Source organism: Megascapheus bottae, chromosome 19, assembly GCF_031878675.1.
Source record: "Megascapheus bottae isolate mThoBot1 chromosome 19, mThoBot2.hap1, whole genome shotgun sequence".
Classification (NCBI taxonomy): Eukaryota; Metazoa; Chordata; class Mammalia; order Rodentia; family Geomyidae; genus Megascapheus; species Megascapheus bottae.
Window position 1 is genome coordinate 38,204,150 of NC_143527.1, and position 21,933 is coordinate 38,226,082.

The window sequence follows — 21,933 nt, forward strand, 5'->3', positions numbered from 1 at the left end:
CTGAAGTCAAACCTTTAGGGTCACTAACTTATAAGTGGTACTGGGTGTGGTTTTGGGGTGTTTTTACCCCCTCCATAAGTTGTTTTTATTTTTTTGTTGCATGTCTTGGGGCTTGAACTCATTGTCCCTGAGGTTTTATTTTGCTCAAAGCAACTGCTCTGAAATTTGAGCCACAGCTCCATTTCTGGCTTTCCTTCCTTCCTTCCTTCCTTCCTTCCTTCCTTCCTTCCTTCCTTCCTTCCTTCCTTCCTTCCTTTCCCCTCTCTCTCTCTCTCTCTCTCTCTCTCTCTCTCTCTCTCTCTCTCTCTCCCTCCCTCCCTCCCTCCCTCCCTCTCTCCCTCCCTCTCTCTCTCTCTCTCTCTCTCACAGACTTTCCCGGAGCCACCAGTGCCCAGCATAAAGAATGTTTTAAGGCCTCATCTCTGACCCTCAATTTCATATTGGCTTACGAAAGAGCCACCTGTTTTTAAATAACAAAATACTCTTGTGTCAAAGCCCCATATGTCTGTCTCCAAGATGTTCTGAGCCCCAGCTTACCTTAGGAGGCATGTAGGAAGCCTGCTTGATTATCACTGGATACTTGAAATGTTCGTGCAGGTGGTCCACGTATTCACACATCCTAGGGGGAAGGAACCACAGTAGGACAACATTGCCTAAAGGGTAGGTAGTATCTGAGCTGATGTTAGAGCTGGCAAGTGAGCTGGGTGCTGGTGGATCACACCTATAATCCTTGTTACTTAGGAGGCTAGTATCTGAAGATGGCAGTTCAAAAGCCAGCCTAGGCAGACTCAAAAAAACAGAAGTGGAGCTGTGACTCAAGTGGTAAAGTGCTAGCCTTGCACCAGGTAACTTGGGGACAATGCCTAGGCCCTGAGTCACACACACACGCGGGAAAGCACCCAAAAAAGAATGATCAGGATTACAGCTCAGTGATACAGTGTTGGCCTAACATACATGAAGCCCTGGTTTCAGTCCCCAGAGAAAGAAGGAGAAAACTGCCATCAAAGTCCTTGACTTTCTCTAGCTGATATGCTTTTGTCTACATTGCTTTCATAGCAATGTAGAAAGGAGCCAGAAGGTCCCTTGTCCACAAGGTTTTGTAGTGAGCTGACTCAGATTTCATAAAGACCAGGTTATTTGGATGCCTTTAGGGCAAGTTGGATGGATGGATTAAACCAATAAATAAAGTCCCTTGCACCTACACACACAATTTGGAGGAAAAGCACATGGTTTAGAATCAGATCGGTCAGTTTAAGTTCTCTCAGCAGCCTTCTAGTTTTGTGCTCAGGTACCCTTATGGGGCCAGTAACATAATTTTTCTTTTATTTGTACTGGTTCTGGGTCTTGAACTCAGGACCTGGGCACCGTTTTCAGTTCTTTTTGCTGTACCTCTTAAGCCTCAGCTCTACTTTTGGCTTTTTTTTTTTTTTTTTGGTGATTAATTGGAGATGAGAGTCAGGACTTCCTTGCCTGGGTTGGCTTCAAACGGCCATCATCAGATCTCAGCCTTCTGATTAGCTACGATTATGGATGTGAGCCACCAGCCCCCGATCAAACTTGTTTATGTGTTAGTGGGCACTGAATTCAGGATCTTGAAAAGGTTCTACTACACTCTATCCTCATTTTTATTGTTTCTGACATAGGGTTTGCTACCTTTTTACCTAGACTGGCCTCTAAACTACCATCCTTATTCTGCTTCCAGGTAGCTGAGGTTAGTAGCACACACTAGCCCCAGCCTTGTATCTTTTTGTCCCTGGTGTAAATAGCAGTGTGCATGCTTGGTGCTGGGATGCACAATGAGACTGGCTGGCAAGAGAGCCCCATGGTTTGAATGATCACAGGCCACTGACTACATGTGCTATATGACATCTGGAAAGAATAGGGTAGCCATCGAGAGAACACAGATGAGCTTGGAAGGTGAGCTGGGAGCTGGTAATCTATGCTGAGGGAATGGCAAAGCCAAGCTGAGGTCTGACAGCACCCGTGGTGGTTTCACATGTACAGGGATACTGCTCTGGGGCATCACACGGACACCTGGTGCCCTGAGCTGCAGGCTGACGATCCTCATCCCTGCAGAACTGCAGGACACTTTGAGACTGATGGGATCCCTGTTAGAGTGAAAGGCAGAAACTGAGAGGAGGGGCAAAGGCAGAAGAACCTAGAAATGTTCATTTTTTTTTCTCTCTCCAGGATCAGGAATGATTGGAAATAGTTATCTAGGGAGCTGAGAGTGTGGTCTAGTGGTAGAGTGCTTCCCTAGCATGAACAAAGCCCTGGGTTTGATTCCTCAGTACCACATACACAGAAAAAGCTGGAAGTGATGCTGTAGCTCAAGCCATAGAGCATTAGCCAGGACTGGCTAAAGGAAGAAGGAAGGAAGAAGGAAAAAGTCCCAACCTTCAGCTTCCAGCGATCCAATAGGTTTAGACTCATGTAGAATCAAATAGGTTAATGGTAGCTCCAGGATGAAGGAAGCTGTTTCCTTTCCAATCTAATGTTCTTTAATTTACATCATAAAAATACAGTAGTCATAATAAAAGGAAGCACCAATCTGTTCATTACCAACTACAATTGCAATTACAACTATAGTCCTCTGTGTGTCCTAACATCCCATTTCTCTTTCTGAAGTCAGTGTTTACCTTTCCTCATGCCTTTCATGTTCAGTATGTTCTTTAGTGAGCTTTCTGTGACATTTAATTCCTGGAACAAATCAAGCCACACACATGCAGTCTCTCCTAGGAGACTACCAGTTGAATGTCTACCTGAGAATCTAGGGCATAACTTGCTGGTAAGTTGCTTGCCTAGCCTGTGAAAGACCCTTGGTTTGATCCCTAAGAAGGTAAGGAGGAGAGGAGAGCTGATTCACCTAGGGCATGTTAAGAAATAAGACAAGGCTGGAAGTGTGGCCTAGTGATGAGTGCTTGCCTAGTATGCACCAAGACCCAGTTCAATTCCTTAGTACTACATATATAGAAAAAGCCAGAAGTGCTGTGGCTCAAGTGGTAGAGCTCTAGTCTTGAGAAGGCCTAAGGACAGTGCTAAGGCCTGAGTTCAAGCCTGGGGACTGGCCCCCTCCCCCTGAAAAAAGACCAAATTAATTAAAGATCTAGATGCACAGAATGGAAGAAATTAGACAGAAGTACAGAACAGGCCTGATGAAATCCAGGCTGCAGAAAGTTGGAAAAAGGAGCTGGTTGAGGGAGGAGTTGGCCCAAACCAACCATAGCCCTAGCATACAAAGCAGTGAGTCAGCTACCAAGAACCTGGCCTTCTAGTAGGAAAAATGACTATGCTGTGCTAGATCCTGCTATCGTCTTGTGGAAAAGCCAAAGCAAAACCAATTCATCCTGTGAGTTACAGACTGGGTTTAGTTGAACACCATTGGGTTTAACTTAATTTGGAAGTGGGTTTGTTGTTTATGCTAGTACTGGGGCTTTAACTTAAAGCCTGTTGCTAGCTCTTAGCTTTTTTTTTTTTTTTTTTTTTTTTTTTTGGCTTGCCTGTCCTGGGCTTGAGCTTAGGGCCTGAGCACTGTCCTTGGACTTTCTCAAGGCTAGAACTCTACTACTTGAGCCTCAGTACCACTTCTGGCTTTTTTCTTATATATATATACACACATACATACATATATATTTGTAATTAATAGAAGGGTTACATTATATTTGACAGATAGGTGTATTACTTCACAAACATTGCTACCCATTCTCATGTTTTTGTCCTCATTTCCCTCCCCCACCTCCATTCTGGCTCTTTTCTATGTATGTGGTGCCAAGGAATCGAACCTGGGTTTTCGTGCATGCTAGGCAAGCACTCTACTACTATGCCAAACTCTCAGCCCGCTCTTAGCTTTTTTTTTTTTTTTTTTAAATCAAGACTAGCACTCTACCATTTTCTTCCCCAACTGGGCTTCAAACGATGATCTTCAGCTCTCAACCTCATGAGTAACTAGGATTATATGTGTGAGCCAGGGACTCCCAGCCCCTTTTAGCTAGCATTCTTTAGTCCCTTTCATCAGTGCATTTGGGTTGTTTCTTTGCTCATGAGAGCAGGACTTTTAAAGATCTGGCTTGGCTTAAGGGATGCTAGTGCAGTAAAGTGAGCTAATGCCATGTCACTGACCTGTTTTTAAGGCTTCCAGAGACTGATATGAAGTCAAATATGATCAAGTGCTGTACCAGTTCACAGAGGCCTACACCACCAGCATGGGGGCAGACAGGAACTAGAAGGAAGATATTTTTGTTTGATACCAAAAGTAGTACCATAGTAACCCTGTCGTTTTGTTCATGCTCACAGATAATTAGATCATTAATATTTAAGAAGGAAATTCCAGGATGCAAATCATCAAAGATTCCTTGATTAGGACTAAAATAGTTAGTAAAAATAAATGTGGAAAGAACATTAAGGGAATCACAGGAAGTGACGTAGGAGTGGGAGGCCTGGCCAGCAGCCTTACTTCCAAACTTTCTGGCCATCAGTAAAACTGAGAGGTTCTCATTGACACTTCCCAGTCTGCAGCTGTCAATCTGGAGAAACTGCAGGGCATCTGCCTGGAGGAGTTGCTTAAATATCACTCTATTGTGGCACTGGAAATACATTTGAAAATAACACAAACAAGAGTCAGCTGTTTGGCCTTCAGGACCCCCTGAACCCAACAGTGGGTCAATTCCTGGCCAGGTGTTTTCTCACAGCAGCCTCGGGGAAGCTGGGCCTATTTCCTTTCTGTTCTCACTAAGCATGAGGTGGCCGCTTACAGTGCAGGCAGGGGCTTTGCATCACTTCTTGACTCATCTGCAGTTGTGACAGCATGAGTCAGGTGGAAGTCACATTGGTTCAGTATTAGAGAATAACTATCAGTGATGCATGGGAGGTGAAGTGGAGTCTCTGGATGACATGGTTGACAGTGATGAGTGGATAGCACAGTGATAAATGAAACTGAGCAGTATTTCTCCTTTTGTTGGGAAAGCTGTCTGTTCCTCTCACTGCTGTGCTTGGGGGCTGTCTGCATCAGGTACTTAGGCTTAGGCTTTGTTTATAAGCATAAAAAGTGAGCCACCATGTCAGTTCCAACTAGAAGCTAGCCTTCTCAAAGCTATGTATGTTCAGGCAATGGTAACTTTAAATCACTGCCTTGTCAATTTTGATTATACACTGAAAACAAAATCAGTGACTTGAGTTATGTATTGTAGAAAAAAAAGCCTCCAATTTTAAACTAGATCTGGCTCTAGATTTTAATCAGCTGCCTTTTCTTTATTCAGTGCTGAGGATTGAGCTCAGAGCCTTCTGTATTCTAGGTAAGCATTCTACCACTAAGCCATATCCCCAGCTGGTCAGTTTCTAAGATGATAAAATGCAACTTCAGAATGCAACAGGTGATGAAGCCCAATGCACATTCTCCATTAGGTGGCAAGCTTGTGACAAGCAGGACAATCACTTACCTGTTCTCCTGTGGCAACACCAATGCCTAATGGGGCCAGTGCCTACAAAGGAAGGCAAGCTGGTGTTACTTTTCTCAGTAACAGAACAGCAGCTCCTAATGTTTAAATAATGTATTTATAGCTGAAGAAGGAAACGTCCCTGCCGTTGAATGTTTATAGCCTGGCAGAAGGATGTCTGGGGGACTGTGTGCCTGTGGGCAGGCTGTGGCTACACAGCTCTATGGGGACTGAGATCCTACTTTACAGGAAGAAAGACCATTGCTCACCTGGTATACTCCCTCACCTAGTGCAGTGCTAGAATCTTCACTGCTGGTCACTGTGACCTCTCTGCTGACCCTGAAAAGCCACTCACCTGCCACCTGGGGCCAGGTTGCTCCCAGCCTCCACTGGATTGTGATTCCACAGCTCACCTCCCCAGGCTCTTTAGCTTCTGCCTGGTCTTCCTTCCTGTCGGTGATGCTAAGAGCTACTGCTCTCTGAATCTCATTCTGAGTCAGGCACAGTGCTACATACTGACTTGAAAATCCATAATGGCTCTCTGTGCTTGGCCGTGTCCTTGGCAATAGATCCCACCAACTGGCCTCAGATGCTGCCTCTTTGCTGCATTCTGCATTCCCCCTGGGTCTCCTCTGAGTAGTGGCCTGGACTTGTTGTCTCTGCAGCTGCCCTCCCCTGGCTCATCTGATGCCTATTCCTTGAGCTTCCATCATGTACACAAAACATCTATGGGTCCAAGTCCAGAAGAGCTTCCAAAGAGACTCCAGGTTGGCAGAGGTGAAGTGGTGCCAGGCCCAAAGCATTCAATATGGTACAGCCACTCTTCTAGAACTCTTAAGGAACCAGGTGTGGGGGTGCATGCACACTCATAATCCAAGCACACACGAGGCAGGAAGACTGAGAGCTCCAAGCCAGCCTGAACTCTATGTAGTGAGACCTTATCTCAGAATACCAGGACATAGCTCTAGAGAATAATCCTTCCTTCCTTCCTTCCTTCCTTCCTTCCTTCCTTCCTTCCTTCCTTCCTTCTTTCCTCCCTCCCTCCCTCCTCCTCCTTCCTCTTCTTCCTTTTCTTCTTCTTGTCCTGGGCTTGAACTCCGTGCCTGGACATTGTCCTTGAGCTTTCTCAAGGCTAACGCTCTAACATTTAAGCCATAGCACCATTTCCAGTTTTTTTTTTTTTGCGGGGGGGGGATATATGGTACTGAGGAATTGAAGCCAGGGCTTTGTGCATGCTAGACAAGCACTCTACCATTAGGCCACACTCCCAGTCCATAACATTTCTTTTTTAAATTCAAAGTGACCTGTAGCTTGATAGCAGGACACATTTAAGTACAAGGCCTAGGTTTCAATCCGCAGTACCACTCAAACAAAACAAAACAACACAAAACAACAACAACAACAAAAAACAAGGCAAGTGGAACTAAATTGATTCAGGTTCTATCGTGGCACTCCTTAGAGTCAGCTCCAGTCTCTTCACCAGGCCACCTCCCACTGGCCCAGCCCATGTCCACCCTCTCATTTTGAGCTTCTGGCCAGGACACTCATCACTCAGTGCTCTGGCCTTCTCATTTATTTGTCTTTGCCTCGGATATCTGTGTTTCCTCTCTAGCAAGGCTGTACGTGGGGAGTAGACAGCAATTTTAAGACTCAGGCTGTGAAGAGGATCTGACAGAATGTACACTGATTTACAGGAGCATGCCCCCTGACCTCCGTCCTCAGAGAACTTGGAACTAAGACTTAATGTTTTAAGATCAATCCCTAATGGGGGTGAGTATGGCTATACAAAGTCAGCTCAGGGAGAAAATGTTCCCAAGGAGGGAGGACTTTGACTAGTAGCCAAAATGTACTAAGCTAAGGACACATTATGTCCTTGGCTATCAGATGCAAACACAAAAAGGGCATCAGAGGCAAAGGGATGAGGCCCTAGAGCCAGAAGCAGGCAAGTCAGAGCTTAGAGATGGCTGTTCTGGACCACTGTAATCTGATGCCATTACATATTCAAATTCTATAACCAGCCTCTGCCTTGATTCTCTATAGCCTGTAGCCTCATTCTGTAGCTTCTGGCTCATTGTGGCTCCTTAACAGATTTCACTGTCGTTCGAGGAATGAAAACCTGGAAGCTATAGTTCTTCTTACTAATGAACTCATTCAGTGCTGTAAACCTGAACAATGGGAGCCACCTTGTAAGAAAGAATGGGGGGGGGGGTCTCACATGTTCTGATGTGTCAGGTGCTTCCTGAACCCTAAAGACAGAAACTGGTCCCAGTTAGTATGAATTTGTCTCAAGGCTCCCTGGAAACAGGCAACCTTTTCTTTGGGAGGCCTCACCCTAGCATCTGCAAAGGAACCTTTTCTTTGGGATCAAGCAGATGAAATGTATGGTGTGTGTGTGTGTGTGTGTGTGTGTGTGTGTGTGTGTGTGTGTGTGTGTGTGTGTGTGTGTGTGTGTGTGTGTGTGTGTGTGTGTGTGTGTGTGTGTGTGTGTGTGTGTGTGTGTGTGTGTGTGTGTGTACGCACACATGAATAAAGTACAGGGTGTTCCTTAGTTAACATGGGACTATGTCTTGATAAACCCATTGTAAGTTCAAAAGGTCATCCTAGGTAGAAAATGCATCTAATACATCCAGCCTATAAGACATTCTAGCTTAATGACACACTGTAGCATACAGGTGGTTTAGGTGGTTTCCCATTGTAGATGTAGGGCTGGGAGCTACAGTGCATGCTTGCTGACACTGGGCATTGCAGCAAATATTGCACTGCACACCACTAACCCAGAAATATCCATTTACCTTTGCATTATCATAAAGTACAAAGATCATGTTGAAGCATCACAAGTCAAGGATTGTTTATACTTAAATGCTATATTTCTACATAAAGTAGGGTAACCAAATCCACTCATCTTAAAACTGGTAGTAGCCTTTCAACTTTCAGAAACTCACTTTCTGTATGACAAATGGTAAAAGGATGACCACCCTACAGCTCTTTTAGGCCCAACTCAATTGTTTTAGCTACTTGATCAGAAAGTAAAAGGCACTGGTGAGGGAATTTTGGGGTCTGTCATGACCATGCTGGAAAGTTAAATAACTATATGGTTGAGACAGCAGAACCCGTAATATTCCTACCTTGGAAATGGTAGCATGTCCCAGGATATCATCAGGGGATGTAGGCTCTTCAATCCACAATGGCTTGAACTCTGCCAGCTTTGACATCCACTCCACTGCCTCAGGCACATCCCAACGCTGGTTGGCATCCATCATCTGCAAATTCAGACCCTTCACTGTAGAACTGTTGTTCCCAGGGAGGACATGCTGTCACTTTGTCAATGACTGCTAAGGCCTAGCCTATAGCCCAAATGAAAGGAACCAAAGTGCAGCCATGAAGACTGGAACTCTGCCTCCAAGTTCTTTCTTCTAGAGGAGATGAAAGTGGTTCTGTGAATCACTGTGAAGTCTGGACATGCCCTGGCCTGAGCCATAAGCGCTTACTCCTCCTGGAGCTGAAGCCCTGCCTACACTTAAGATGGCCCCTTCCCATACTGTACTGTTGCAGTGCCAGATTCTCTTGGAACCATTTTGTTGCACATTTTGAACTATATACTCTGACATATTAATCAATACTACTGAGTGAAGCTCCTGCTGTACCAGGCACTTAGAAGATTTGGTGGCATTTAACACTTACTCCTAACCCTATGCGAAGGCTCACATGAATCCACTTCACAAATTAACTCCTCCCTGATGTGGAGGAGTAACAGTAAGTCCAGGCCTTGCCCTTTAGGCATTGGCTTTGTCATTCTGCCTAGAAGCCAGGAGCTGGGTATGCAGAGCTAGCGAGAAGACCCCCCAATCCAATGTCAGCCTTACCGCACTTGGACAAGACAGATAAAAAAAACAGTATCTGTAGCCCACTAAATGGTAACTTCCTCACAGAACACTGAGAACCAGAGATGGTAGATGCAGAATCTATTTTTATCATAATTTGGACAAGGATGACCTCATGAAGCAAAAGTAGCATTAACGTATATATAAATAATGTGACTTCTGAGTAAGCCTCAAAAAAACTCCCCACAACCTTCATAAAAACATCTGATGTGACTTATGAAAATATTTGTGTAGTGACTTTCATATTCACCCTCAGATCGCCAGTGGCTCATGCTTTAATTGTTTTTGTTTGTTTGCCAATCCTCGGGCTTGAACTCAGGGCGTAGGCACTGTCCTTGAGCTTTCTCAAGGCTAGTGCTCTACCACTTGAGTCACAGCACTATTTCCAGCTTTTGCTGTGTATGTAGTACCAAGGAATCAAACCCACCCTACCACTAGCCTACACTCCCACCCCTGGCTCATGCCTTGTAATCCTCGCTGCTCAAGAGGAGGAGATTTAAGAATCAAGGTCCAAATGAGAGTCCAAGAGCTAATGAACCAACTATAGATATGGTTCAAATGGTAGAATGCCAGCCACTACTGGAAAAAGCCAATTCAGTACACATACACACAGAGAAAACTACAGTCAGAAATGATAAATCCTTGTTATTTATATCAGCAAAATCTTCAATACTTCTTCAACAAAGGCTCTATGAAACCCATCACCTGATGAGCTACTTAGGAAGGTTAGTGATTATCATAGTTGGTAAAGCACTTGCCTCATGTGTACAAGGCACTGAGGTTGGTTACCCTATCCATCTCCCCCCAAAAAGGCTTCATGCAAGGTTGCATATGAGAGAAAGTGGTTGAGAGAATATGAGACGATTTACCAAAATCTTCTCTGGTCCAATCATGTCTCGGATGAGGCGACATCTACGAATGTCATCTTGGAGATCAGCACCAACCTTTACTTTAAACCTATAAATATATTTGGTTAGTTTAGATCTATATTTTTCTTTTCTTTTTTGTTTTTTGTTTGTTTGTTTTGGTGTCAGTCCTGAGGCTTGAACTCAGGCCTAGGCACTATCCCTGAGCTTTATCATGCAAGGCTAGTGCTCTACCACTTGAGCCTTAGCTCTACTTCTAGATTTTTGGTGAATTATTGGAAACAAAAGTCTCGTAGACTTTCCTGCCTAGGCTGGCTTCCAGATTTCAGCCTCCTGAGTAGCTAGGATTACAAGTGTATGCCACCATTATCTGGACTGGATCCATTCTTTGACTTGGCAAAAACACCTGGTTTTTCTGAAAAAGGTGCCGTGTCTATTAATGATTCACAGACTGCCCAGTAACCTCTTGCTCTTTCTCATATGATCTTTTAGACAAGTCACTTGGTAGTAAATCTGCAGACTACTTGTCTTTAGTTAGTGTTGGGGCAATGGACTCTCTTACCTGCTGGAGGAATCAGGTTAATACAGGAATTTTTAACTCAGTTTAATCTGAGGTTTTGCTGTGTTGTAAAACAACAACAACAAAAAAAAACAGTTGGGTGCAGTGGCTCACGCCTATAATTCTAGCTACTCAGGAGGCTGAGATCTGAGAATCTCAGATCAAAGCTAACCCCAGCACTACAAAGCCATGAGACTTTTATCTCCAATTAATCACTAGAAAACAGGAAGTGGGGCTGTGGCTCAAGGGTAGGGTGGTAGCCATGAGCTGAATTGCTCAGGGACAGCGCCCAGGCCCAGAGTTCAAACCCCAAGACAAAAAAAAAAGGCAACAAAAACAAAGGAAAAGACCTCAGTCAGAAAAGAGCAGGCTTAGAAGGAAAGATTACTACACTGTTAGTGGGAGTGTAAGCTCATTCAACCACTCTGGAAAGCAGTATGGCAATTCCTCAAAAGACTAAACATAGAGCTCCATGACCCTGCAATCCCACTCCTTGGCATTTACCCAATCGTCTAGAAACAAGGACATACTAAAGCCACTAGCACAACAATGTTCACTATTTACCATAGCAAAGATATGGAACCAACCCAGATGCCCCTCAGTAGATGACTGGATCAAGATGTGGTACTGATATACAATGGAATTCTATGCTACCATCAGAAAGAATGACATCGCCCCATTTGTAAGGAAATGGAAAGACTTGGAAAAAATTCTATTAAGTGAAGTAAGCCAGCCCTAAAGGAACATAGGCTCCATGGTTTCCCTCATTTGTAATAAGTAGTACACATCTAGGACTCTCCTAGAAGAGGATCACCATAGCTCAAAAGCTATGTTCATATGGTCATATAGGATGAGACTCAACAAAATGAACTCTAGGATATGAAAGCAAGAGATTTATCTTTGTGATTGTTGTTCTTCTGTACTATGTGCAGTTAGCTCTTTTCTCTTTTTTTCCCCTTATGGTTAATCTCATGTGGATACTGTATCTGACTTTGTTACCTAGTCTATTGTATATACATTTATTTATTTGAAACAGGGAAGGGAGTAGGGGTAAACAAGATGATTAAGAGGGGGTCACAGGAGTGGAAGGGGGACAAAAACATGAGAGGGGTATCAATGTTCAAGAAGTAATGCAGGCCATACTACCTGATGAGTGTGACCCCTCTATACATTGCCCCGACAATTAAAAAAAAAAAAAAAAGGAAAAAGGAAAAGAGTAGGCTTAGGGGACAGCAAGCTGACAAACTGTGTCTAGGGTTACTTTTAGCCCGAATCTAGTGTGGTTTGTAAAGGCCTACATGTGACAGGCTTTCCCTCAGAGGGCTCTGTCTGCAGGGAGCCTCATGGAGGAAGACAACAAGGCAGGTTGGCTCCCAGGGTCTGACCTCAGGGAGAGAAGGACCTTAGCCACACACTGAAGAGCAGCAGACTGCTGCTGGATGCTCCCTATAGAGAACTCCTGTACACATCTGGACATGTCCAGGACGCTCCTTAGTTTATGTGCATGTCCTACTATGCTCCTAGTGTTCCCTGTGACTTGCCACCATGAGCCTGTTAGCTGGAGGAAGAATGAGAGGATTAAATGTATCTCCTTTGCCAGCCACTCCCCAGAACAATCCTTGTCAGTGTTGTACTTGGGTTAGCAGTGGCTACTGGCTGCCACTCTAGGATGGCCTAGGAGTCCTCTCTCTGTGTTCCTAAACATTCATCCCCTCTTCCTCAGAAGCACTGGCTGTGGGATGGACATACAGATGGACACATACACATACACACTTCATCTACTGCCTTCTCTCCTTGCACTCAGCACTAAGCCCCTCCTCAAAAAAGAAAATTCTACACCAGGTGGGAATTTCAGTTCCTAGATCTGTGGTTCTGGAAGGAGGGCGGCTGGCCAAAGCTCAGGCTTCCAGACCTAGGAGGCCCATGAGTCTTTCTGGAGCCTTCCAGATGTGCCAAGATTTGACTGCTCCAACCTCCCCAGGGTTGAAGGAAAGCACAGGAGGCCAGCACTCTAAACACTTGCTTCGAATCTGCCTGGTGCTGATCCTTGTCAGGCATGGCACGGAGTTACTATTTGAAACAGTATTTAATATTATTCTCTCTCACACAGAAAAAAATGGGGATCAGAGATGCTGAGAATTTGCCTAATACCCCAGAGAGTACTTGTAGAGAATGAGGGGGAAAGGCAGGATTGGATTATAATTCTATCAGAAGCCAATGCCTCTTTCCACTGCTATGTACTGCCCCTTCATTCTCCTCAACCCTTTATGTGGCCAGAGTTAACGAGAATTCAGTGCCTATCAAACATGTGATACCCACAAGTTGCTCAAAGGGCCTGGCTACAATGTAGAGTGGGGCAGCAGATTCAAGGAGAGGCCTCAGACTGTGTACCCCTGCCAAGCTCTTAAATGATACTGCTGCTTCACAGAGGGGGAGGAGGATCAGTAGGCACCCTGTTTCCAAGTCAGGTAGGAAGCCTGGCAACACATTAAAGGCAAAAAGTGGACTGGAGAGTGGCTGAGTCAAGACACAAGGATCCCTCAGAGACCTGTACTATACCAGGATTTGAGGCCATGACTACTACAGTTCATTGAGAGGGTCTAACCCACATACAGGTGCCAAGGGAGGTGTACAGGCGGTCATTCTAGACAGCAAGTGGCCAGTGAGAGGGAAGGAAAGACCTTGGCTCTAAAAATTCCATGAAGGAACAGTAGCTAAATGTTATGAAAGTTATAAGATCCCTTACGCAATGGAAACAGGCTCCTCAAAGTGAGGCTGGCTGCCTCTGGGTCCTCGCATACACACTGAATCAATGCATGTTACTGACCTTAAAAAGGGATTTCTAATTCTAGACAGTGCCTGAAGTGGAGGCTCTCCAAAGCCCCTTTTGAAAATCCGTGATGTTTGGGGATTCTAAGTAGCACTCACATCTCTCTTTAGAGAGTAAGCCTGGCCTAGGGTAAAATGTCCAGGTCCCCACATGCCTGGCTTTGTTGATGCACTTTCACTACTGAGTCTCCTCATGCTGCTCCTTGAAAGGTCAAGTCCATTACTGCACACATCGCTTACCTGGTCCAGCCATCCTGCAGTGCAGCTGCACAGAGCTATGGGGAAAGGGAACACATCTCATCACACACATGGTACTGTGCACAGAGCTCCCCTGGCCTGAGGGCCTCAGTCATTTCTGATTTGGGTTTCACTAACATTATGGTCAGAATATAAACCAGAGGAAACAACCATGTGTTGTTGAGATTAAGAACGGAAACAGCTTATCCAACAGAGCATCACTCTACTTTGAGGGCGGCTTTCTTTCCTCATCTCTATGGCAACCATTTCTCTCACTGTCACAACACTCCTGGAAGGGTGCTATAGCATAAATATCCCTTTTTTTAAAAAAAGATTTTAAAGATTTTTTTTCTGTGGTATCCATATAACTACTGGATGTAAAAATAACAGCAGACGCCAGTCTGTCTCAATGGTAGAATGCTTGCCTGGCCTGGATGAGGCCCTCAGTCTAAAAATGCTCAGTATAGTGAAGAGTAAAAAACGAGCTTTAGACCGATTGCATGTCATGTGCCAGTTGTGGTATAATAACCTACACATTTCATCTGAATCCTCAAAATCATTTCATGAAATGTAGAATATTATTTCCCCACTTCTTACGGGGGGAAACTGAGATGCAACATGAATACGTGGCTTGAACAATGTTGCATGACTGCCTCTTCCTGAGACTCAAACTGTCTATACTGTCACCTTCCAGTGAGCAATGTGGGACTCAGGGCTAAGTCAGAACCATGGTGGTAGAGCTGTCAATGGCTTCACATCCACTTGTGTATAAGTATTGTCATGGTACTACATTTTGGGTCCAAGACCCAAAATGATATAGAAAGGCTGGCGAGAAAATAGTAAATCCCAGAAAGGGAGGAATATAAAGCCTGTGGGCCACAGAGACATGTATTTGATATCCTCCCAATCCCTCCTCCCACATACTGTACCGCCTTACTGTATTTCCTAGGGCATAGCTCCTACAACTCTTAGAATCTCCTGAGTGACAAGTGTCTTTTGTATTCCAAAAAGAAGGCCCTTTATTAGCTGATCATCAAAACTAAGCCATGACAAAGGGATTAGAACTCTCATCCTCAGACTCTAGGGAGGGAAGAAGGGCTGAAGACTGAGCTAATGGCTAATAGCCAGTGGCAGTGAATTCTCGGTGAACAGCCCAAAGGACAGAGGCCAGTAAACATGTGATGACAGCTAGAGATGCTCACACACTCCCCTCTATCCCCCTCTTCAACCTGACTGTTTTGAGTTGTATTCTTTACAGGCTCATGCCTGTAATCATAGCTACTTAAGAGGCTGAAATCTGAGGATAGAGGTTTGAACCCAGGCAGAAAAGTCCCTGTGAGACTTTTACCTCCAGTTAACCACTCAGAAACCACAAGTGGAGCTGTAGCTCAAAGTGGTAGAGCAGTAACCTTGAGCAAAAGTACTCAGTAACAGCATGGAGGCCGAGTTCAAGCCCCACAACCAACAAAAAATAAACTGTAAAGGTTAAGAAAAGTTTTCCTGGCTTCTGCAAACCTTTTCTCTAGCAAATTAAGGGGATGTGTTATGGGAGCTTGGGTTTTCTAGCTGGTTGGTTGGTCAGAGCTGGGATTAGATCTGAATAGGGTAGTATGGTGACACAGAGCCCTTGCTCTATGTGGTCTTCTCTAATGCCAGGGAGGCAGAGTAGAAACTGAGCTAAATTGCAGGGCACATAGTTGGAGAAGTGGTAGTACAGGAAAACCTCACACTGCCAGACCAATGCGCAGTGATAGTGGAGTGAGCCCTGAGTACAGAAGGAAACCTGTTTTTCTCCTTTTGGTCGGCCTGCAAAACCAGTTAGAAAGCACACCTGCTTCAGTGTGGCATCCGAGTACCCCAGCCAGGCACACGACGTGGTATAGGCTGGGTAGCCATGTGTCAGCATTTGCTCTTCTGGAAGATATAACATTTGTCAACATCTGGCACTTTCCAGAGAACTGCAGAATTAGAACTTCCTATAGCTATGTTGTGCCACTGAGAATCCAGCTCTTCCCTGGGTGGTTAACTTATACACTCCGTTATTTGTCCAACCCTCTGGAGTTGTCAAGGGCAGATGACTAGAATATTCTCTGAATGTCCTACTCCCCAGGGCCCTGCCTTACCACAAACCCCCTGTAAATAGTGACTGAAGTGCGTCCCCTCCCCCAAGTGGTATCTTTATTCAACTCACATGTGTGAGGTCAAGCTGCTTAGCACAGGGCATCGGGAACATTGTGAGGTACCCCTGGAGACCAGGGACCCTCAAAATTGGTAGCACAAACAGGGAAAGAGCATTTCACATAACTCACCTCTTTCCTTTTTACCAACTTGACCTTTCTGCAGTATTTCTGAAAAGAAGAGAAGTGTCACTTGATGCTCTAGAGCCCATTGTGTGTGCGCCATGGTCAGCGCCAGGAATTTTTGGCTTCCACAGCCCTCCCAGGACTCACCATAGGCCTCCTCTTCTGTCAGCACATCAGTGATGTATCTGAAGTCGATGCAGGATACCAGTATCCGGGGATCCTGGAAGGGAGTGACAGGAGAAGAGCCTGGGTCAATTCATAGGCAGATTATACTCCGAAGGAGTTACTTCTGTTACCTGTGGAGCTTATCTTTTCCAGGAAGGGGCCTATGGGATTTATGCCAGATTGTCTGGTTCTGTCATTGCTTGGTAGGAGTTGCTCAGAGGCTCCTTGCCCCTGGGAGCATCCTGATTTTCATTCCCTATTCCTCTAGGCAGCTGTTCAACATGATCAAGCTGACCCTGCAGTGAATCAGAAGGGGACAAGGAAAAAAAATGGGGTGGGGAAGGGGAGATGCGGCTGTCACAAAACACTCAATGCAGAGAAGACAGGTCATGCTCAGAGCTGGGTCTGGCAATCTGCTCTCCTGGGGTGTAGAGAAAATTCATTTCATTGACAGGAAGAAAGTGGCAGAACAGGAACACCTCGTGGCTCGGGGTTTGCTCCTTCTTCCTGTTCTTCCCAACTGCATGCCCAATGCCCTGGCCACACAGGTGAAATTTTTTATTGGCCCCAGCAGAATAGACACAGGGGAAGTCAAGGATTTCACTCCACCACTAGTACTGTACTAGGCTGCAAGGAATTTTAAAAGCTTCTTCAATCTTGAGCCTCTGGGATTTATTTAATTATTTATAGGTGGTTATAGGACTTGAAGTCAGAGCTGGGAACTGGCCCTGAGTGATTTGCTCAAGGATACTGCTCTACCACTTTGAGCCACAGCTCTATTTCTTGTTTTTCAGTGATTAATTGGAGATAAGAGTCTCACAGGGACTTTTCTGCCTGGGCTGACTCCAAACTGTGATCCTCAGATCTCAGCCTCTTGAGTAGCCTGGATTACAGATGTGAGCCACCAGCACCTGGCTTTTGGGATTTTTGCTTTTGAACTCAGGGCCTTGGTAGGCAGCTGCTCTACTACTTGAGCCCAGTCCTCATTTCGTTTACTTTCCTTACTTTTCACTTACTGTCTTGAGTTTTTGCCCCAGGTCAATCTCAGACCTCCATTTTGCTACCTATGCCTCCTATTGGTTGAGATACAATATCAAGGACACTTTTCCTAGGTGGGCCTCAAATTATCCATACCTCCTTGAATAGGTGAGATTAACAGGTGTTAGCCCCTTCACTAGTCCTGAGTCTGCTTCTTTTAAAGAGAAGTGGGACTGAAACAGGAAACATGAGCCAAACGATGGAAAATTCATAGCTCCTTTCTGGGGGCCCTCAACTTTTTCCATGTTGGTGGTGAATACCTCTGTGAAAGGCTCACCTTCCCACATCCTTCTTCCAACACCCGCCCCACCCCGCATGCTACCCTCAGCCTGCCAGAGAAGTGAGAGGGAACCTGCCATAGAGGAAGAGCAAGGTCTCATGGCTCAACAGTCTTCAAGGCCATGTTGTCATTGTCTTTAATTTTGCTGTCAAGTAATAAAAAGGGCCCTCATTTGTGGACCACCAGGTTTTCCCCAGAGGCAGTTGCAGCTCGCAGTGGGTAAGCAGTTGACTCAAGGTCTCTTAGCTAGTTAGTAGTGAAGGTTAGACTTAGAGCCAAGACATGCTGGGTTTGATGTTCACTCCTCTTTAACTCAAGAGATTTCTTTTTTTCATCCCTCAGCAACCAGGTGCTCATCTCTGCCTTAAATAGGTCAAGGAGAAAGAAAACAGCCAAGTGTGTATCTTTAGAATTCACTATTAAGCTCCAGCCTGCTCGATGCTGCACAGTGAAGACAGCCATAGCCTCATCTTGATTTTTGAGTTCAAGTGCCGCAAGTTATCTTAATGGTAACGCTGGCTTTTCAGACTTAATGGAGTGCTTTTCTCATTTTAGGCTGATTCTGTGAGCTCCCTAGATGTCTGATGACTCTCTTAGTCAAGTTGCAGAGGGTCAGAGAATTTGCTTCACATGCTAGAGACCCCCCCAAGTGGGGAGGCAGGACCTGAGCTTGACTGCGTGAGCATGGCTGCTGGTTGCCTCAAATAGTAGAAAGGGCACAGTACTTGCTCAGCTTGGGTAAGACTCTGGTTCCATCTCCATAAGAGCAAGAAGTGTATTTTATTGATTTTTTTTTAAATCTTTTTTTCTGGTTCTGGAGCTTGAACTCAGGACCTGGGTGCTGTCCCTGAGTTTATTTGCTCATGGCTAGCACTCAGCTGCTTGAGCCACAGCTCCTCTTCTGGTGGTTACTCGGAGATAAGAATCTTACCGACTTTCCTGCCTGGCTAGCTTCGAACTACAATCCTTAGATCCCAGCTTCCTTAGTAGTTAGGATTACAGGCGTAACCACAGAGACCTGGTAGTTTGGTTTCGTTTGGGTTTTCCCTAAATCATCACCAAATGGTAAAATGTGAAATGTATTTCAATTAGAGATAATTATAACATTAAAGACTACTTACCATGTCCACAAGTAACTTCCACAGAGGCTTGAAGAAAAAAAGAAAAAAGGTTTATAAAATATTATGTAATGCAAAAAAACCACATCATTTTTGTCCAATAGGGAATACACTAGTGGCAAACTCCTGCTGGTGTCTGACCACTCAACCACCCTACCCCAGTGCTGCCTCATCCCTCTTTGCCCTTTACCCTGGTTGTCCCTCTCCTCCTTCAGCCCTTTCTAAACTCTTCCTACTCATTCTTAAGTACTACTGGTATCTTTCAGGGAAGAAAAGAGTCAAATCCCTATTTCTGTTCGGGGACCTGCAGTGCATTGGTCTTTGGTCTTCAGAGGGTCACTCAGAGCCAGTCACATGTCCTATGTCATGGCATGTTTCTCAAATGAGTTACCTTTCCCTCCTGCTTTGCCCATAGGTCCCACACTGCATTCAGAATGGCTGCTGTGGCCAGGTGTACCACACCTTTCTCTGGACCAATCTGATTGGGAAGCAAAATACAACATATATACAATCACATCTTAGACACAAAGGGAAGTCAAGTCTTTTAGCCAGTACATAGTTTATGAATTTGAAAGTGGGACTAGAGACTCAATAAAGAAGAAAGAAGGAAAAAGCTGGATGCCAGTGGCTCATGCTTATAATCCTAACTACTCATGAGCTAAGATTGGAGGATTGTGGATCAAAGCCAGCCTCTTAATGTAATGTGCTCCAATTGCCATGGTGTTCTGCCTCACCACCAGCCCAAAGTGATGGGTCCATCCAACAATGGATTAATCCTGTAAAACTATGAGCCAAAATAAACCTTTCCTTCTTTGAAATAGATCTTCTCAGGTATTTTGTCACAGCAAAGGAAAATCAGCTAACACACTGATCTGTGTCAACAAAAAGGCCTTTCTAACTTTGCTCTTCTGTTTCTTTCCTGAATGACTCCTCCAATAAGGTTCTCTCTCCTTAGAAGAGGTTACTCATCTAGCCTTTTATCCTCTAGATCACGTGTTCTAAGCCTGGTAAGTGGGAGGAAGAGTATACAAGGACAGGGTGCTCCCAGGATCCAACTGCATCCAGGCTCAAGTCTTACAGAAAAGAACAAAGTACTGTAGACATTAATGAGGGCCGGGAGTTTGGCCTAGTGGTAGAGTTCTTGGCTCGCATGCATGAAGACCCAGGTTCGATTCCTGGGTACCACATACATAGAAAAAGCCAGAAATGGTGCTGTGGCTCAAGTGGTAGAGCACTAGTCTTGAGAAAGCCCAAGGACAGTGCTTAGGCCCTGAGTTCAAGCCCCAGGGCTGGCAAAAAAAAAAAAATGATGAGCTGAATACCTCAAGCCCTAATGTATGTGAATGAAATGTTTTATTTTAAAATTGTAAACCCATGTCTAGTTTCACATTGGTGGCAATCAAAAGACACCATAGAGTTTAAGTGACATTATTTATACAATCTTTTTAGAAAATAGGATCCTTACCCATCTGAGTTGCCCATCACTGGTCAGCTGCCGGTAGAAGCCTCTGAAGTCCCCAACAATGTCCCTGAGGTCTTTGTGAAGTACATGGTGGGCAAGGGCATTCACAGCACAGACAACTATTAAAGAAGGATTTCATCTGTGTTCATGTTTTAATATACAGACAAAATATGAAAATACTACAAGTAGTGTAGATATTTTGTGGACAAGGCTTAGCTACCAAATGGACGCGCTTTGTAAAATTACTCTAAATACATCTTCTGTCATTCACAACTAATATCCCACAGTGGGAACAGTTCAATCACTGAGCTAAATTTTCTGACTAGAGCAAATATATTTTGTTTGCTTGTTGTGTGGAAAACTATAGATCTGCAAGTTTATATGGTTCCAAATTATTTTCCTATTCACTGGGGAAAAGGTGTTCAGACTATGAGATTCAACGCCAAACCTTTCTAAGTTCAGTAGTCCTACAGAATAGAAACTATAGAATTAGATCTCAGGAGACTGAGATCTCAGGAGGCAGTTCAAAGCCTGCCTGGGCAGGAAAGTCTGTAAGAATCTTTTACCTCCAATTAATGATCAGAAAACTAGAACTGTGGTACTGTGTCTCAAAGTGGTTTAACACTAGCCTTGAGCAGAAAAAACTCAGGGACAGTGCCGAGGTCCTGAGTTCAAGCCCCATAACTGACCAGAAATTAAAAAGTAATAATAGTAAGATAAAAAGAGGGCAAGGAATTTAGCCTAGTGGTAGAGTGCTCACCTAGCATGCATAAAGACCCAGGTTCAATTCCTTCGTACCACATACATAGAAAAAGAAGTCAGAAGTGGTGCTGTGGCTCAAGTGGTAGAGCATTAGCCTTGAGAAAGCCCAAGGATAGTACTCTGCCCCTGAGTTCATGCCCTAAGATTGGCAAAAATTAAATAAATAAATAGAAAGAAAGAAAGAAAAGAGAAATACCTTCAATATGGACAAGTATAGGAAATACTTGGATATATAACACACTATTAAAGACGAAATAAAACCAAGGGTGGTGCTGATGCATGCCTGTAATTTAAACTAGCACTGAGACTGGGATTGCATAAGCTACATGGGCAAAAGATCTTGCCTTCCCACCCCTCCCCCAAAATCAAATAAATTAATTTTCAACTAGCATAATATTTATATATGAAACATTAACGTACATAAAACACTATCTTCATAAACATTTGAAGGATAAACTTAATTTTCCCTAGTATTACCATGAATTAATTAATTTTGGTGCTTTAAAAGGATTCATTGCTTAAGATGAAGAGGGATTGGGGACATCACTCAGTAATTTAAACCTATCTAGCATGTGTGAGACCCTCAGTTTGATACTTAGAAGGGAATGATGGAAAATATTAATAAATTATATTCACAAGACCTATCCTTTGTACATTCTAGGAAACAATGTATGTGCAGGACATCACCCCTTGGAAGTGGGCTGGAGGAGGAGGGAGGACTCATTTGTGACTCATCTCCTCTGGGGGTCTGTCCTGTGTGTTCCCTGGAGGGAAGCAGTCCCTCTCTCTGCAACTTGTACATACTAATAACAGGAATTCTAACAGTACCCTGTGACCCTGCCTTTTAGTCTGTCTGTCCAATGACTTTCTGTGCTCCTTGTAGGTAGAACTGTTTTTGTCATATTTCTTCCTTTTAAAAATGCTTTCTCTAGTACCCAGCAGAGGGCTGGTTACATAGCAGCTCTTAAGGCAAGTCTGTAGAAGACTGATTCCCTGGATGA

The 21,933-nt window shown here is 44.4% G+C and overlaps 1 protein-coding gene across 3 annotated transcripts in view; it reads right to left on the reverse strand.

The window, feature by feature from the left end:
* The window catches only part of Enosf1 (enolase superfamily member 1), a 31,284-nt gene that overhangs the window by 670 nt on the left and 8,681 nt on the right, over positions 1 to 21,933 (reverse strand). The window contains exons 3-15 of one of the 3 annotated variants that reach the window (XM_090353368.1): positions 20,174 to 20,244; positions 19,100 to 19,186; positions 18,712 to 18,738; positions 16,255 to 16,327; positions 16,114 to 16,152; positions 15,636 to 15,718; positions 13,808 to 13,842; positions 10,183 to 10,270; positions 8,558 to 8,692; positions 5,436 to 5,477; positions 4,454 to 4,583; positions 4,120 to 4,219; positions 538 to 619 (exon numbers count right to left, since the gene is read on the reverse strand). In XM_090353368.1, the coding sequence (XP_090209494.1) occupies positions 538 to 619; positions 4,120 to 4,219; positions 4,454 to 4,583; positions 5,436 to 5,477; positions 8,558 to 8,692; positions 10,183 to 10,270; positions 13,808 to 13,842; positions 15,636 to 15,718; positions 16,114 to 16,152; positions 16,255 to 16,327; positions 18,712 to 18,738; positions 19,100 to 19,186; positions 20,174 to 20,244 (992 nt within the window). Of the gene's footprint in view, positions 1 to 537; positions 620 to 4,119; positions 4,220 to 4,453; positions 4,584 to 5,435; positions 5,478 to 8,557; positions 8,693 to 10,182; positions 10,271 to 13,807; positions 13,843 to 15,635; positions 15,719 to 16,113; positions 16,153 to 16,254; positions 16,328 to 18,711; positions 18,739 to 19,099; positions 19,187 to 20,173; positions 20,290 to 21,933 lie in introns of all 3 variants that reach the window. The other 2 variants (XM_090353367.1, XM_090353369.1) reach the window with 2 other exon arrangements.